The sequence below is a fragment of the Gymnoscopelus microlampas genome, assembly GCF_963454915.1.
Source record: "Gymnoscopelus microlampas genome assembly, chromosome: 10".
In the NCBI taxonomy this organism is placed as follows: Eukaryota; Metazoa; Chordata; class Actinopteri; order Myctophiformes; family Myctophidae; genus Gymnoscopelus; species Gymnoscopelus microlampas.
The window spans coordinates 30,123,372-30,138,825 of record NC_139947.1 but is presented as its reverse complement, the minus strand read 5'-3'; the positions used below and the strand labels follow the sequence as shown (position 1 = coordinate 30,138,825).

Here is a 15,454-nt window from a genome sequence, read left to right as displayed (position 1 = left end):
AATTTAACTCACAGCGTATAAATGGACCTGTAGCCACCTACGTCTTATATTGTGTGTGTGTGTGTGTGTGTGTGTGTGTGTGTGTGTGTGTGTGTGTGTGTGTGTGTGTGTGTGTGTGTGTGTGTGTGTGTGTGTGTGTGTGTGTGTGTGTGTGTGTGTGTGTGTGTGTACGTGTACGTGTACGTGTATGTACACACGTGTGTACACGTGCGTGTGCTCATGTGTGAGAGCGTTATTAGTACCAACCAACCACTAACTGTATGCTTCTGTCTATTTTGACTGTTTAATATGTATAGGAATATTTGTATGTGGGCATCTGCACGTACAGTATGTGTATCCTACGTGTCAGTGTGCATGATTCATCCACACAGATAAGAGCATATGGCACAGGTAGAGATTCATATACTGTAAGACTTCATATAGAATAAGAGTTCCAACAATCCGGCTACTTGTTAAGGCATAATGCTAGCAGGCTTTTGAATCAAGGTCAACACAGTGAGGAGCGTAAAACAAACTTTCAGAAACCTACAGCCAGGGGAAATAAATCAATAGGTCATAGTGAAGAATCTGCTCTCTCTTATTGATTCAGCAGGAATTGACACAATCATGCAACTCCTTCACTCACATCAACACCATTTCTGTCTTCTATGTCTTCACCTTGCCTCTTACTTTCAGTTTTCTTCTCTCCATGTTTCGCTAGCTCTGAACTTTCAATCTTACTTTAAGCAAGTTAATAAATGAATCCAGGGCAAAGTGGAATGAGGACAGACCTTTCCGAGCAGGTAGAAACACATTCATCTTAATACAGACAGGGCAGGGTTGATGATGTTGACAAACCTTACAAACTGCAGCTCTGCCTCGAGTCACATGCACAGAGCCACCACAACAGCACCAGCCCCTCACATAACAAAGGCAAAAGTATCCAGAGAGAAGGGTATTGTCATTAAGGACTTTTTGACAGTCTCTCTTGATTTCTCTAGCAACAAGCTTAACAAATGACAATTAATTTTGTTTCTTTTCTTAATCTGACTAACCTCCAGCAGCTGTGATCCCCTGAAGACTACTAATCATGGTTTTGCAAACTAATCTTGGTTAAATAATTCCCCTGTACAGTACTGTATATCAAGGCAGAATTAATGATGGGTTTCACTGAATCTCTGTATGAAGCACAAACGCAAATCAACCATCTGGCACCAAAACTGATTTGCGCTGTGAGCCAATACGGCATAACGCTATTATCTATTCCAGCTCATGGTGGGATCAATCATGTTTTACTGGCCTGTTAATTGAGTATTGAGCTCAAAGGATATTACTTTGCTGGTAATCAGTCAGTGGTGAGATAATGTCAGAGCAGGTCTTTAACGGCAAAACAACAACAACAAAAAACATTACAATCCGCAATGACATAATACCAACCGTGACCTCTTAAAGTAACAGTACAGACATTAATTTATTATGCAAAGTACATTTATTTGTGTAGTATGAAACCTGAAAAACAACTAGACTCGTTTTCAGAGTATCAGAACATTAAATGCTGTAGAAAACGTGGCTCTTTGAATATAATGAGCTAGTGTGGACAGCACTTACAACAAGTCTGGATTTCTATTCATCTTACTTTAAGTGAATCATATTTAGTATACTTAGCTTTGGCTTCAGAGACCATTGTGATGAATATTTAGAAGAAAGAAAACAAAAAAGTATAAAAACGGTAATCTTCCCAACTTATTCAAAATGATGAGAAAGCAATTACACACATACTCCCTCTCTAATACCGACATACTCACTCTCTAATACCGAATCTGCATGAATCGCTGGAAAAGTGGATGAGAGCCTGATGGCAGAACCAGCAAAGCCAAATACAGCATGGAACTTGCTTAAACCCCAGTGATTATTCACATCAAAAGCTTGATGTTCTTCTGGGAAGAGGAGGATTCACACCAGCCTTTGCCCACCCTGGATTCCCTGAAGTTACATTAGCATCAGACATATTGTCTCATTCTGAGGCCATGGAGCAAAGTTGGTCCTAGAGCTAAAAGGCACCTGGGAGAGATGGGCAGTGTCTGCTACCTCTTTATTAGATCAAAGTCCCTGCTAAAATTGGACTCTGGCTGTTGGTGATTATTTGCCATTCTGTTGGGAAATTTAGAATACGGTAGGTCATTCTCTGGTCTCCTCAACAGCCATGAGCTTCTGGAAGTTTGAAACCAGCCAGGCAAGACGATTGGTATTATTTATCTCCTCCTCCTCTCAGTTGCGGAACATAAAAGCATAGATAGGTCATATGTGCCCTACTTCACGTACTCTGCTCGGGTACCCGATGAAACTCACTGCTATAGATACCATGCATGAATGCATCTTCTTATTGAACAAAGGTGTCACAGAGAACACCATGGATTGATTACTTCCTCTTCTCTGTTTAACATGGAAGCTATGAAAAGAAACGTCCTTCTTTCTATACATTCATTTCTATCCTACAATAAATGCGCTAAATCTATCGGCGAGGATCCGGGGGAATAATGCGACAAGTGGGAAGTTGGTCGGTTCAGCAGATCTCCAAAAAATATCGATAGAATCGCAAATCCCACGCTCCATATTCACATCTTTGCACACACCCTCGACGATGCTCATACTGTATATGATGCATCAGCTAGCAAAATATTGGAGAATAATATTATAATTTTGTTCACCAAATTATTAAGTCTAATAATCATAATTAAAACAATGCGATGCGAGAGTGCGGTCTAGGCGTCTAGACAACACCAACTCGGGATTCCTGAATCGCTGCCCTCCACACCCTCCTGTCTAGCCACAGTGCATCTACGTAATACAAAATTACAACATCTAGTATATTAGTCAAAAATAATCATGTAGGTCTAACCAAAGTGTTTTTTATACAAAGTCATCTGCATCAAATCAATCATACAATGTTTGAAATCAAGTTGCTATCGACTGTGGTGTGCGTAGCAATGATAGTGGTTTGATAATGGAGTATTTGGATCCTTGCCATGCCTTGACTGTTCTATTGAGAATATTTCCATCATCATGGCCAAGAGAGAGAAAGTACAGTAAGCAAAAGTGTCCCCAAATCCTGACAAACTTGCGTGTGTGTGTGTGCGTGCATTCTGTACTCCCCTGGGTATAAGAGAGCTAGGGCAGAAGTCTAGCGCGCGCACGCACACACACACACACACACACACACACACACACACACACACACACACACACACACACACACACACACACACACACACACACACACACACACACACACACACACACACACACACACACACACACACACACACACACACACACACACACACACACACACACACACACACACACACACACACACACACACACACACACACACACACGTTGTATGACCTACTTATGGCCTCAGATGAGCTGAAACATTAAAGTTAATTTAAATAATAAAGCAGCACTATGGGACCTTCTGTGGGGAAGTAGGTTTCACTTTCCACCTCATTTCTACATGGGTTCACACTGAGCATGCTCTGTGGTGTGCTGACTCAAGGACCCTTTAGTTTACCCTCACTCACCTCTCTAGAACCTGAACCACAGGGAGCGGTGAGGAGGTCATCAAAATGGCTACTGAATCTACTGGTATGATCTTTTGAGAGGGACAGGGAGAGATATCATACTGAAGTCTTCAATGTATGAGAGAGTTTTTGTAAAAAAAAGAAATACATGTTGAAATAAATGTACAGTAATTAATAAAGAAGAATAATTGTATGTATTTGGCTCCTTGTTTGTAAAACAAATGTAGGCTACATGTGCACAATGCAGTCACGCATGCATGCACACACACACACCCCCACCCACCCACCCACCCACACCCACACACACACACACACACACACACACACACACACACACACACACACACACACACCCACACACACACACACACACACACAGCGAGCTCCACAAAGGCGTGCACGTAGTTAAGTCATATTCCTTTATAATGTATTCAAAGTCCATTTGTTTAGGCAGTCACACTCAATGGCAAGTTGGTTAAAGACCCTGCGCATGGATTGCAGTAGTCAGCTGTAACTCTGAGCTGATGGAAAAAAAAGGTTTTCCATTATATCCAGGCAGCTACATCTTTTCATCTCTTTTATTTTGTATGCCCAGGTCCTGTTATAGCAAGAAAATGCAGTCCAGTATACTTTATTTTGTCATGGCCGCGGACATGGTACTCTGTTACATCGCATGTGTTAGACGTCCGATTCTGTGACCCGCCATCATTGCAGTGATGGCAGGACGCAACGGACATAAACAGAATTCGATAACCAAATGCAGTGTAACACGCGACACGCGCAGCGTGCTTTTGACAAATTCGTCATATGTTTTATATCCCACGGCTGCTTTGGGCTCGGTGGGAATGGTAGCCAATAACAACTTCCATATTGTAGGCTCGCACACACACACAATGGCTCGCATGTAACCCTAGTAACAGTAGAAGAGAGGAGGTAGTGTGCCGACTTTGTGCAGCTACTATGGCTGAGTGGTGTTTGTTCTGTGCGCCGTGCAAGTCCAGCGCATGCGCAGTAGAAGGCGTGAGTTTATTGCCTCGGTGGCTAAATGAAAACCTGTTTGCGCACGTGCGCCGCCTACAGGGCTAAATGTGGGAGAAAAGTGGAGACTGGAGACAACTGTAAAGGTGTAAAAGTAAATGGTTGTTATGCCAGAGCCATGAGCGATTTTTGTGGTAAGTTCGAAGACAATTGGACAACTACTGTGCTATGAGTTTGTAGTCCGCACACATACGGGCTGGCTGGGGCCTGGCTTCAATTAAAGTATAGAATATATATGTATACTGTATATAAAGTTAAGTGTGAATGGCTCATTTGTTCCTGCACTACAGTATATGTGTGATTGTGACACACTCTCTCACACATACCAGCAGGCACACACACACATGCAAACGTGCGAGCGTGTGCGCACACACACCCACACACACACACACACAGCATGAAAAATGAAGTGAAGTGATGTAGACCAGCCAATACAAGTGATATAAGCAAACAAAGGGCAAAGCAAGATGCACGCGCGCGCGTGCACACACACACACACACACACACACACACACACACACACACACACACACACACACACACACACACACACACACACACACACACACACACACACACACACACACACACACACACACAGAGCATGAAAAATTAAGTTTGGTGCCGTAGACCAGCCAATTCCAAGTGGTGTAAGTAAACAAAGGTCAGAACAAGACATGGAGCGAGAAAGACTCCACTACCAGACAACAGTAGTTTGTCATGCTTGACTACAATCATAATCCTACGACATTCTGTTTAAACCTGGGCATACCAGTGACGCTTTCAATAGCTTTCAATAGGACTGTTGATTACTATATACATAGCTCTATGACTTTAGGTGTGTGTGTGTGTGTGTGTGTGTGTGTGTGTGTGTGTGTGTGTGTGTGTGTGTGTGTGTGTGTGTGTGTGTGTGTGTGTGTGTGTGTGTGTGTGTGTGTGTGTGTGTGTGTGTGTGCGCGCGCGCGCATGCATGCGCGCTCTCTCTAATGTAGGCCACTAGAGCTAGTGAGTTTCAGTCACCTTGTAATATGGCAGTGTATCTCATACAGTGAACTCACCAGGATGGGGAAGCCGGTCAGAAAGTCATAGATGAACACAATGCCACTGATCAGGTAAGTTATCTGCAGTGAGGTCTTGAGTGGCTCCGACCCATCGATGGACGACCGGCGCTTCCCTTGGGCATCCTCTACCACGATGGTGGGCACATTGAACTTGTTCTTGTTGGCGTTGTGGCCCGCCTGGATGGCGAAGGTTTGGAAGAGGGCAATGCCAATGCAAATGACACCCATAGCCACACTGCCACCAATCAGCAGCAGGAAGCACACGCCGAAGCCCAGGCCGATTTCCGTGACAATGAAACGGCAGTCTGAGGTGTAGAAGCGGTCGATGGTGTCGTGCCAGCCCACAGCGGGCAGCGTGGACAGAATGAAGGACACCATCCAGATGCCCATAACCGTGTGCACCGCTTGCTTCTTGGTGTTACTCAGCCTGGAAACAAGAGGCAGGCAGACATTCAATTTAAATGAATAAAACTAAACTCAATCCAACCAAATTAAAATAAACTTCACAGTGTATAGCAACCAGATGAAAGGGGCCTTACATTTTATTCCCATTGTAATTGAAAAGATGATTCTACACCAGCTATAAGATCCTCCAATGCCACATTGATGAGTCTTTTGCTGCACATGTGGTTGAGCAGAACATGTGTGTGAGAGCTAAACATATACACGCAGTAGCGGCCTTAGCTATGTTTCAACCGTTTCAATTGAAACGGGCCCCGCCCTCAGCCCGGGAGTGCGGTATTGAACAGTCAAAACAAATTGTATCAACACGAGTTAAAATATGCCACAGACACTTTTAAACGAGAGGGTGATGCTCGCTACATTACATTACAGTCATTTAGCAGACGCTTTTACCCAAAGCGACTTACAATAAGTGCATTCAACATAGGTAGGGAACGAAAACTACTAATTACCAGAAGTCTCAAGTGCATTTTCTGCAAAAACAAGCAACCAAGAGTATACCTACCGCTAAGGTAAAAGTGCAATATATCAGCTACCTATTTTTTTTAAACAGATGAGACAAAATAGCAAAATCAAAAGTTTCCTGAAGAGGCTCGTTATTCATAAAGGTGGACCGTGGACATTAACGATCAGATTAAATCAGGGCTCATCTAAATGAATCACCTGCTTATTTCGAAAGAAAGTGACTCATGTAACGCAGACTGGTGTCAAGTGTGCACCGTGCCAACTTGGATAGCTGGCACAAGATGAAAAAGTGCTTGAGAACAATGCCATGGATGGTAGGCTACATAACCTGACTCCGCCAGATGGAAGAAGCTTGAGTCACATTGTGAAGTCAATACCGCCCCCATCTGGCGGAGTCAGGTTAAGGCTACGATGCAAATATTCAAAGATAATACGCTAGGTAGTCTGTCGTCTTGTAGAATGAAACCTTGCCTTCCGTGGCCATAATTACACCCTACATGAGAACCAAATAATGTCGGAGCTGCATGCTGAGTTCAACGCATGATGAGTGAACGGAAAAAATAAAGAGATTGCTGACAATGGCGAAACAATATTACTTTTGTTAATTTAATGTGAGTAAATTGTTTAAGCTGTTTGCAATCTATAGCTGTCCATGGTGGAAGTGCATATAGCCTAACTCATTTAGTTCGCAAAGCAACGTCATTCCGCAACAATTTCTTTTCACCTATTCCCCGACGGCAGCCCCACATTAGCTCTTGAAACGGGCCCCCAGATCCTTAAGGCCGCCCGTGCATATACAAGAACCCATTATGAAATCACAATACTCTTTAAAGATCTTTCCAAGCCGGCTTCACTACAAAGCACAGTGGAAAGATATACATGAAAAGAAAAGATAGAGAAAAGGGATGATGGGGGAGCGAGGTGACATACACACATAGATCAATAGCCAGATTCTAATCTAACCCATGACTTTACTACAAGGTCCAGACCAACGTGGTTAAGTGGTGTCCTTATCACCATCCCACTCATACCAGAAAGTATTGATGTCTGTAGTACTCTAAAATGGCATAAAATTGGGAGACTTGAACATGAAAAATTTGACAAAAAGTTCATGGTGAAATCAATAAACCCTTTTGGCACATTCCCCGAAAAAGTTTAATTATTCCAATAAACTGGGGTTGAAAAGGCAGGGAATCAATGGTTTACTGATGGTGAAAGATTGCTTTTCATGGTCCTCATCTATGTCTATTTCAGTGCATAGGGATTTTCTATTTCCTCTCACCTCCAAATTAATTATTACAGCCAAGCAATTTGCAATGTGTTTACGCCCTTGGCTGGTGTGGCACAATGGTTTTTCACAATGTCTGCGACTCTGCACTGAAAAAACTTTGTGATGGTTCGCCAAAAAACGCATGGTGCGAGTTAGAATAAAAACAATCAATCATAATACATACACAAATGAAGAACACTTATAGAATATCCAATAGGTAGGCCCACATGGCAACATTACAAAAACTCTTTGAATCTAATGGCCAATTCTATCTATTTGGCATCTACTTGTGCTGACCTATATGAAAAACTAGGTGCGATGTCAAGGGATGTGCTGGCAGACATTTGTGGTTTAGTTTAGTTAACTAGATCCTCTACGATTCTTCATTTGTGTTGAGGTGACCCAAGTTCCATGTTCAGTGTCAGATGTCCTGGAGCGATTTTGGCAGGCCGAACGAGCCTGTCTCCCTCAAGAGAACCAGAACACATGCTATCAGTCACCTAATGTCTTCAGCCCCCTCCTCTGTAGAATCACTGGCCTTGATACTGACTGTCTCCAAATATTTTGTAGCACTGAATTAATGGCTACGGTAGAGTGCATTTTAGATATATATACACATGCACACAAATTCTGTAAATTCTAATATTCTCTAAATCTAATATTTCTGAGTTTTTCTTTAGACAAGGAGTAGGAAAGCTGAGTGGGAAATGAGAAGGACCGGATGAAATCTTTAAGCAGGATTCAATCAGGACAGCAAGGCCATGTGTGACTCAGAAGGGAAGTGGTCTTCCACCATACCAGGCACTCAAAAAATATCTAACAAATAACACTTTAGGTTACATGGCTGAACACAATGGAAGTCATCCAAAGAGTGAGAAGCAATGACCTCTGCACCTGCCTTTGTGGGAAAAGACGTAGGCGTCATGCTGTGAGTAATAATGCCAGTCTTTCCCGAATGTGTCTGGGGTGCGTGTAAGGGGGATGCTTACATCACTGAGAGCTGAATATATTATCAATAAGAGAGCAATGCAGTGGGGAAAGGGTCTTAACGAGATTGAGAGCACTGGATAATGAGAACAGATGCTGAGGCACAAGAGTGGAATTCATAATTTACGTTCTCTGTACATGTTAGTGTCACATAAAGTAGAGGAGACCACGATTGTGTGGAAACGTGGAATAGTTGATATGAAAGATGAATACAGATATTTATTTATGTTGCACCTTATTGGTTGGTTAAAAAGAGATTCATATTCATTCATTTTCAACCTATCTTCAAATAATACATCCTCACTAATGCTCCTATTAAAATTGTGTCATTTTTTTCTACTCTGTGTCTCATAGGAGGGCTGTGGACACTTCAGAAACCAGTCTACCAGTGACATCATCGTTAAGACGTTTTTTTTCTCTTCGATGTTTAAACTATTTATTTCGACAATGGCTTTCATTATAGCATGCTAACCTTCCAGGAATAGAAACCCTGTAGTTTCTATTAGCTTGGATTCCCCATCGATGATGTCACTGGTAGACGGATTTCTGAACTGTCCACAGCCCTCCTCTGAGACACAGACTGAATAGACAAAAACGGTGCCATATTATCATGAGCATTAGTGAGGACCAATTATATGAAGACCGGTTGAAAATGGCTGAAGTCGTCCTTTAAGAATGCTAGCAGCGTAGCAGGTATTTTTTAATGGTGTGTCGTGGAGGCAGAAAAAGTGGTCATGACTTTCATGTGGATGTCTGTGGGTCAGACCGTAGGAAACACATTCAGCCTTGATTCTTCAGCGGAGGAGGAAGACAGTGAATTTTGTAACCAGTGCCATTAAGCCACTCTTCAACTGGCTTGTTTGGTTTCTGCAAAATAAAAATTGCTTTGGGTTGCGATTTGCCATGGTTTCTGCTCTAGAAATGTATTCATCTACATATCATTGTTCTGGGCTTGGTGACCAGAACATTGTGTTACCACAAATAACAGTTAGGGACTTGCTGATATCATGGTTTGGCCAATAGTAGGTTGAATAGAGTCAATATTATAGAATGAACCCAACATGAACATTTAATTAATTAATTAATTTATCTATTTCTCAAGAATCTTTGCATTACCAATTCTACACTAAGTCCCTGTCAAAGCTTTGTCCGGTAGAGTCGACAACTACAGTATGTGCTGAATGTGGGCACTGCAGCGACATAAATCAGTTTGCTGAATTCATGATTCTGTTTTTGCCGTTTGGCTCAGCACCAAGAAACGGAGGATGTGCGTTATTTTTTGTTTGAATGTTCAACAAACTAGACACACGGAAAACACAACCGCTTTTGACCTAAACAAGACTGCATAAGCACTCCACTGTGTGCAAGGTCTGACAACTGACGAGCAAGACATAGAATAGCATGCCCTTTTACCTGTAATTCACGGGCCAGCGCACCATCCACATGCGGTGGTAGGACAGCGAGGTGACGGAGAAGCACGTGACCAGCGTCAGCGTGTAGAAGGTGGAGACGAACACCTTGCACAAGCCCTCGTTCCACTCGTAGGTGGAGTGCTGGCGTCGCAGGGTGATGACGCAGAACATGGTGATGGGGATGGCCATGTTGAGGATGTGCGTGCCCGCCAGCGTGCAGATAAGGAACTCCAGGGGCTTCCACTTCTTCTGCTTGGCACTGACACTCAAGATGCCCCAGGCGTTGGCCAGGATGGACACGCACGAGCAGACCAGCCAAGCCATCGTGTTGGCCGTAAGGACCTCATCCTTCATGGCCGGACGCTCATCCACCATGGCGGAGCGGGACGGGGCGGAGCCCAGGCGGCCAGAGGTGGACGGAGCTGTCAGCGAGAGTGGGCAGATATGAGGAGGAGGAGAAGGTGGCGGCTGCTGAGGTGGTGGTGGTGGTGGTGGTGGTGGTGGTGGTGGGCAGGAGGGGGTGCAGGGAGTCAGGCAGAGCAGGCATCCTATCTGGGTGGGTGGGGATTTTCCTCCATGGGTCGGGCACAGCAGGGAAACAGCATTGGTAGGAATGCCGCACGGCAGCAGTAGAGCCGAGCCACTTCAGTTACTGTTGGGAAGAGAGAGAAAGGAAGGGGAGGGGACAGAGAGAAGGGATTCACAGAGACCAGAAACAGAGGGGAGGGGTGTGAGAAGCAAGGATGGAAGAATTACATTAGTCAACCCGATTCAACTATACACCACCACAGTGAAATATGCCAAAGATAAACTGTTACTGCTACTGAAAGCCATCAGTCCTAAGATGTTAAGAGAGATTGCTGCTGAGAGCTATGTAATTCAGTCCTTGCAGTATGTTGAGAAAGTGATGTTATGTATTTTGTTTTCTACTCTAAATAAACTACCAATAAAAACACTGAAAAGTGGAAATGTGAGTAATTAAAAAAAAATTGACATGCTGCTGTGCAATGCTATCTATATATATACAATTTGAATCCTGCGCCATGTCGGTTGTCAGTATGTACGTCAGTATGTACGTTGTATGTACGTTGCATCACTCCGAATATGGACACAACGCCAGTGTGACGTAATCTCACGACAGCATGACATCACGCATGACATCACATCCTACCTATAAATTCTAGGATGCCGTCAGATCGCACCAGTTCGACGGCTTCCATAGTGGGTTTTGGTCATTGGAGAGGTGATGCACGTCACCTCTTTCTGAAGTGGGTACTTTCAAAGCCTGCCGTGGATTTAGGAGAGCACAAAACTCTCTCTCACACTGTGAGGTGCCTGTAAGGTGGCACTGCAAAGTGAACGACGCGTCACGCTAGACGTTCGGGCCGCATAGCGGCCCGAACTTCTAGTTGGTTACATTATTTAAAATAGGAGAGCAGTCAAATCAAGCTGGACCTCAAATGCAGTATTTAACCGTTTATACTGACCACATTAAAAGATTTATAAAACAAAATGACATCTAATCAAAAAAATGGTGTAAGCAGCCCTCGGAAAATAAATCGTTACACTCAGGATATACATTATCTATACTATTATACACTCAGGATATACTTTTATGGGCTATTTTCTACACAGCTCAGGCTGGAGAATATGTAGAGCGTAAAATGCTTGGCGCAGCTGGTCCATGATGTCACATCTATTTCCTGTCTGTGGGCTCGTCCATAGATGACTGACCCCCAGGAGGGATAGTGAAAATCACAAGAGCCACATTATTCCACTCGCTCATCTGTCTCTCTCATCCCTCCCACGGTACCAAAGCTACAATTCAAGAGGAGTCCCGCTAGTGCAATAACACCAGCTTTAGATATAAATATGCTCCAATGCTTGATTGTGTCTGGGGGGAAGGGTCTCCAGAGTGTATTTCAGATGTAATCTGACTGCAAGAGATGGAGGTGAGAGTAAAGGGGAGGCTGCAGACCTGGAGCCCAGGCAATATTATAAGTACAGCCCTGGTAGTTTCACGACCCTGCTGACCCTGACGTCTGTGTTACAAGAAAATAGTTACTGATAATGTTTTAGGCATAGGCCAAGCAACTGCTCAATATTGATTAATTTCCCAATGGATAGAGTGGATAGAGTTTAAGTTTGTTAATTATTTTGTAAAAAAAAGGTACATATTTTGTAAGAAAAAGGTACAAAATCTTGATATCAATTTGAAAAAAAGCCCCCCATAGATTTGGGACATATAAACTTAATTCATAAATAGCTTATCTACAAGCTCACAACGCTTCGCATCATGCTGCTGTATTGTGAGATTGTAGATCGGCTAATTTTGAAGGTAAAAAATCGGGACACATCGGCTACATAATTGCCGATACCGATGTCATAAGAAAAAAGTCAAATAATGGCCGATATATGGGCCAAACAGAATAAATATACTGGTCGGGCTCTAGTTTACAATATTCATGAGCAGAAATAATGTTACATGTCAACACTACTCCATTTTCATGGATGCATGCACCCCAACTACTGTACATGCAGATTTGGGACCGCCACCATGACTACAAATCCCATAGCCTGTAGAAATCTGATTCATCACTCTCTGCATATGCCAATGGTCAGTGCCGATGTGCAATTTCAGATCGATTTAACCAACTCTCTAAGGAAAAAGATGCATGTGAACAGCCACATACATTTAAGCTGTTCATTAGCATTTTGCCACTGTATAAATGTCCCCATCCACCGATTGGTTATGTCACTGTAGCACACTGAGTGAAACTGTGGGTTCTTGCTGACACAATTGATGAGACCGTGTCGCAATTCAATCTTCTACGCTTTACTGACTATAAACACGTACATGAACACAAAATTATCATATTGGTGCGCCAAGTATATAGCCCAGCCTTGCTGGGTCTGCTGCTTATGAGCCAGGACTGAGCTATCCGCTGGCGTTCTCTCTGACATCGTGTGTGTGTGTATAGCCCTGAGGATAGGCCAGCATGCTACTATAAAGAGCACAGCACACAATTGGAAACACGTGCCGATCAATTAACACTGGTACTGCTCCATGACTCACTCCCCTCATTCTAGCATCTTAACTAACGTCCATAAGTATATCATGCACAGTATACGTCTGCTGCTATGCTCACACACCTTCTTATCTCAGGTACCACCATGTGTAAATGTGTAGATAACTTGTTTTGTTTTTTTTGTTCTCTTGTTTGATCTCCCCCCCCCCCCCCTCCTTCTTCTTCCCTTTCTTTTTTTTCGATGGAAATAAGGATACAATGGGAACTATGCACGAAAACGAATTTCACACACTTTTTTACTTCTGTAAACCTGTGGTGTGACAATAAAGATGATTCTGATTCAAAGTACAAATCAAAAGTACAGTCAAAGGTTATGCAAAAAGGATAACACAAAAAGCCCAAGGGGCCTTTCTTCCAATATGGTTGAGGACTGACAGACTGACAGAAGCACCGACAGTTGTCCGTCCCCATTTTATAGTGGGATTATAATAGGATTTCTAGATACAAAAGTAGTCTCATTTACTTTCACAGTCTACTTCTGTACAATTTTGAAATAGATTAACTGATTTGCATCTCATCAGTATGCAACTTGTGCAGCGCTGAGTCGACAACATACGCATGGCCATCGCACCGCTCAGTACGGGCGGGCTCTCGCTCAGCTTGCACATCGCTCAGGCGTGCCTCACAGGGCACTGCTTCTGTTGTCATCAGAATCAAAATGTTAAGAGAAACCATTTTTGTTGTACTATACAGAAGAATAGATGGTTTTGACTTAGAAGCTTAATTCAGCTTAATATGGTAATTTCGGTCTGGGTCGTGGAACTGGCGAGGCCTGTGCTCTAGGTCTGCAGCCTAAAACTAGGTGAGATCATGACACTTGATCAAAAGTATAATAAATGGCTGTCTGAGGGAGCCAATGACCCGCTCTGATAGCTAGATCTGAGTGGGCGATGAACTGGAACTCCTGGAATGGAGAACAGACTCATGACATCAGCAGAGTGACTGCTGCGGTTGTAGTTTAGAGATTATCTTTACAAAATCAAAAGTACGTTCTTTTTCCATTACTTCTTGTTCACTGGTTTGGGCCTCAAAAGTCGACGTTTATTTTCTAATTGTGGCTGGTTTAGAATGTTCTTGTTGTCGGTGTCTTTTAAAGAATGCGACATTTCTTATGAATGTGATAAATATGAATAGCATAAGTGCATGCATAAGTGCATGTCTACTTAAACCAAACATATACGGTATGCCATGTTGTGTATACAGTAGACTAAGATTTGTCATTATTAAGCTGGGCATACACTGTACGATTTGTGTCGTTACACTACACAACGACACATTTTTAGAGAGGGATCATGGAACTTCAGCTCCTTCAGGCTTACAGTGTTGCGATTTACTGGTCCCGACCAGCAGTAAGACGTTCTGATGAATTTCTGATCATTTTGGTCACGTGCCATCATCTCTTGCACAGTTGAAGCAGACTTACAGTACGTGTCGATTCCCCAGAGTCTGTGCTTTTTTCTCACTGCGCCTGTGCAGAGCGTCATAAAAGTGCCATATAATGCATTAATTATTTCTAAGATCTGTACAGTCCTGCTTCCAACTCCCACTTCTACCTGCCTCTGAGCTTTCAAATAAATATTTGACAATAATCAATAGCCAGAGCGATGTGCAGGGGCCAGCATAACCCTCGAATGGCTGATATTCCATATACATTATGTACTGCATTGGTGTGATTACATTCACCCTGGACCAACGGTGCAGGTGCAACGCATAACATATGTGCTCATTTAAGGATGCTTAGTGAGTATTTCATTCTGCTGGTAATTTCATAATAATAATAATAATAGAAAATGGGACCTTTTGTTCCTCTAGCTATGGCCCCCCAAACATCCTGTTGGCTAGAGAGAATTTTGTCCGTGTGAATCTCCTGGAAAAGTTTTTACTAAATACATACATGTTTTCTGCCAGAACTTTCTAATGGATATGATACTATTATATGACAAGATCTAAGCTGACCCCAAGTCGCAGCAATTAATACACACACAGTTGATACACACACAGTACACCTCAATGAATTGCATGTACTATTGTCGTTTTAGTTTTTTCACTGTTAACATACATTATACTCTATTATCCTGCCTTTGTATAGGTTACAAAGCCTAAGAAA

At 42.9% G+C, this 15,454-nt stretch overlaps 1 protein-coding gene across 1 annotated transcript in view; it reads right to left on the bottom strand.

Moving 5' to 3' along the window:
• gpr153 (G protein-coupled receptor 153) overlaps nt 1-15,454 on the bottom strand; it is a 53,055-nt gene that overhangs the window by 24,470 nt on the left and 13,131 nt on the right. Inside the window, exons 2-3 of the mRNA XM_084070278.1 lie at nt 10,260-10,910; nt 5,660-6,089 (exon numbers count right to left, since the gene is read on the bottom strand). Coding sequence (XP_083926404.1) covers nt 5,660-6,089; nt 10,260-10,633 — 804 coding nt within the window. The 5' untranslated portion in view covers nt 10,634-10,910. The remainder of the gene's footprint in view (nt 1-5,659; nt 6,090-10,259; nt 10,911-15,454) is intronic.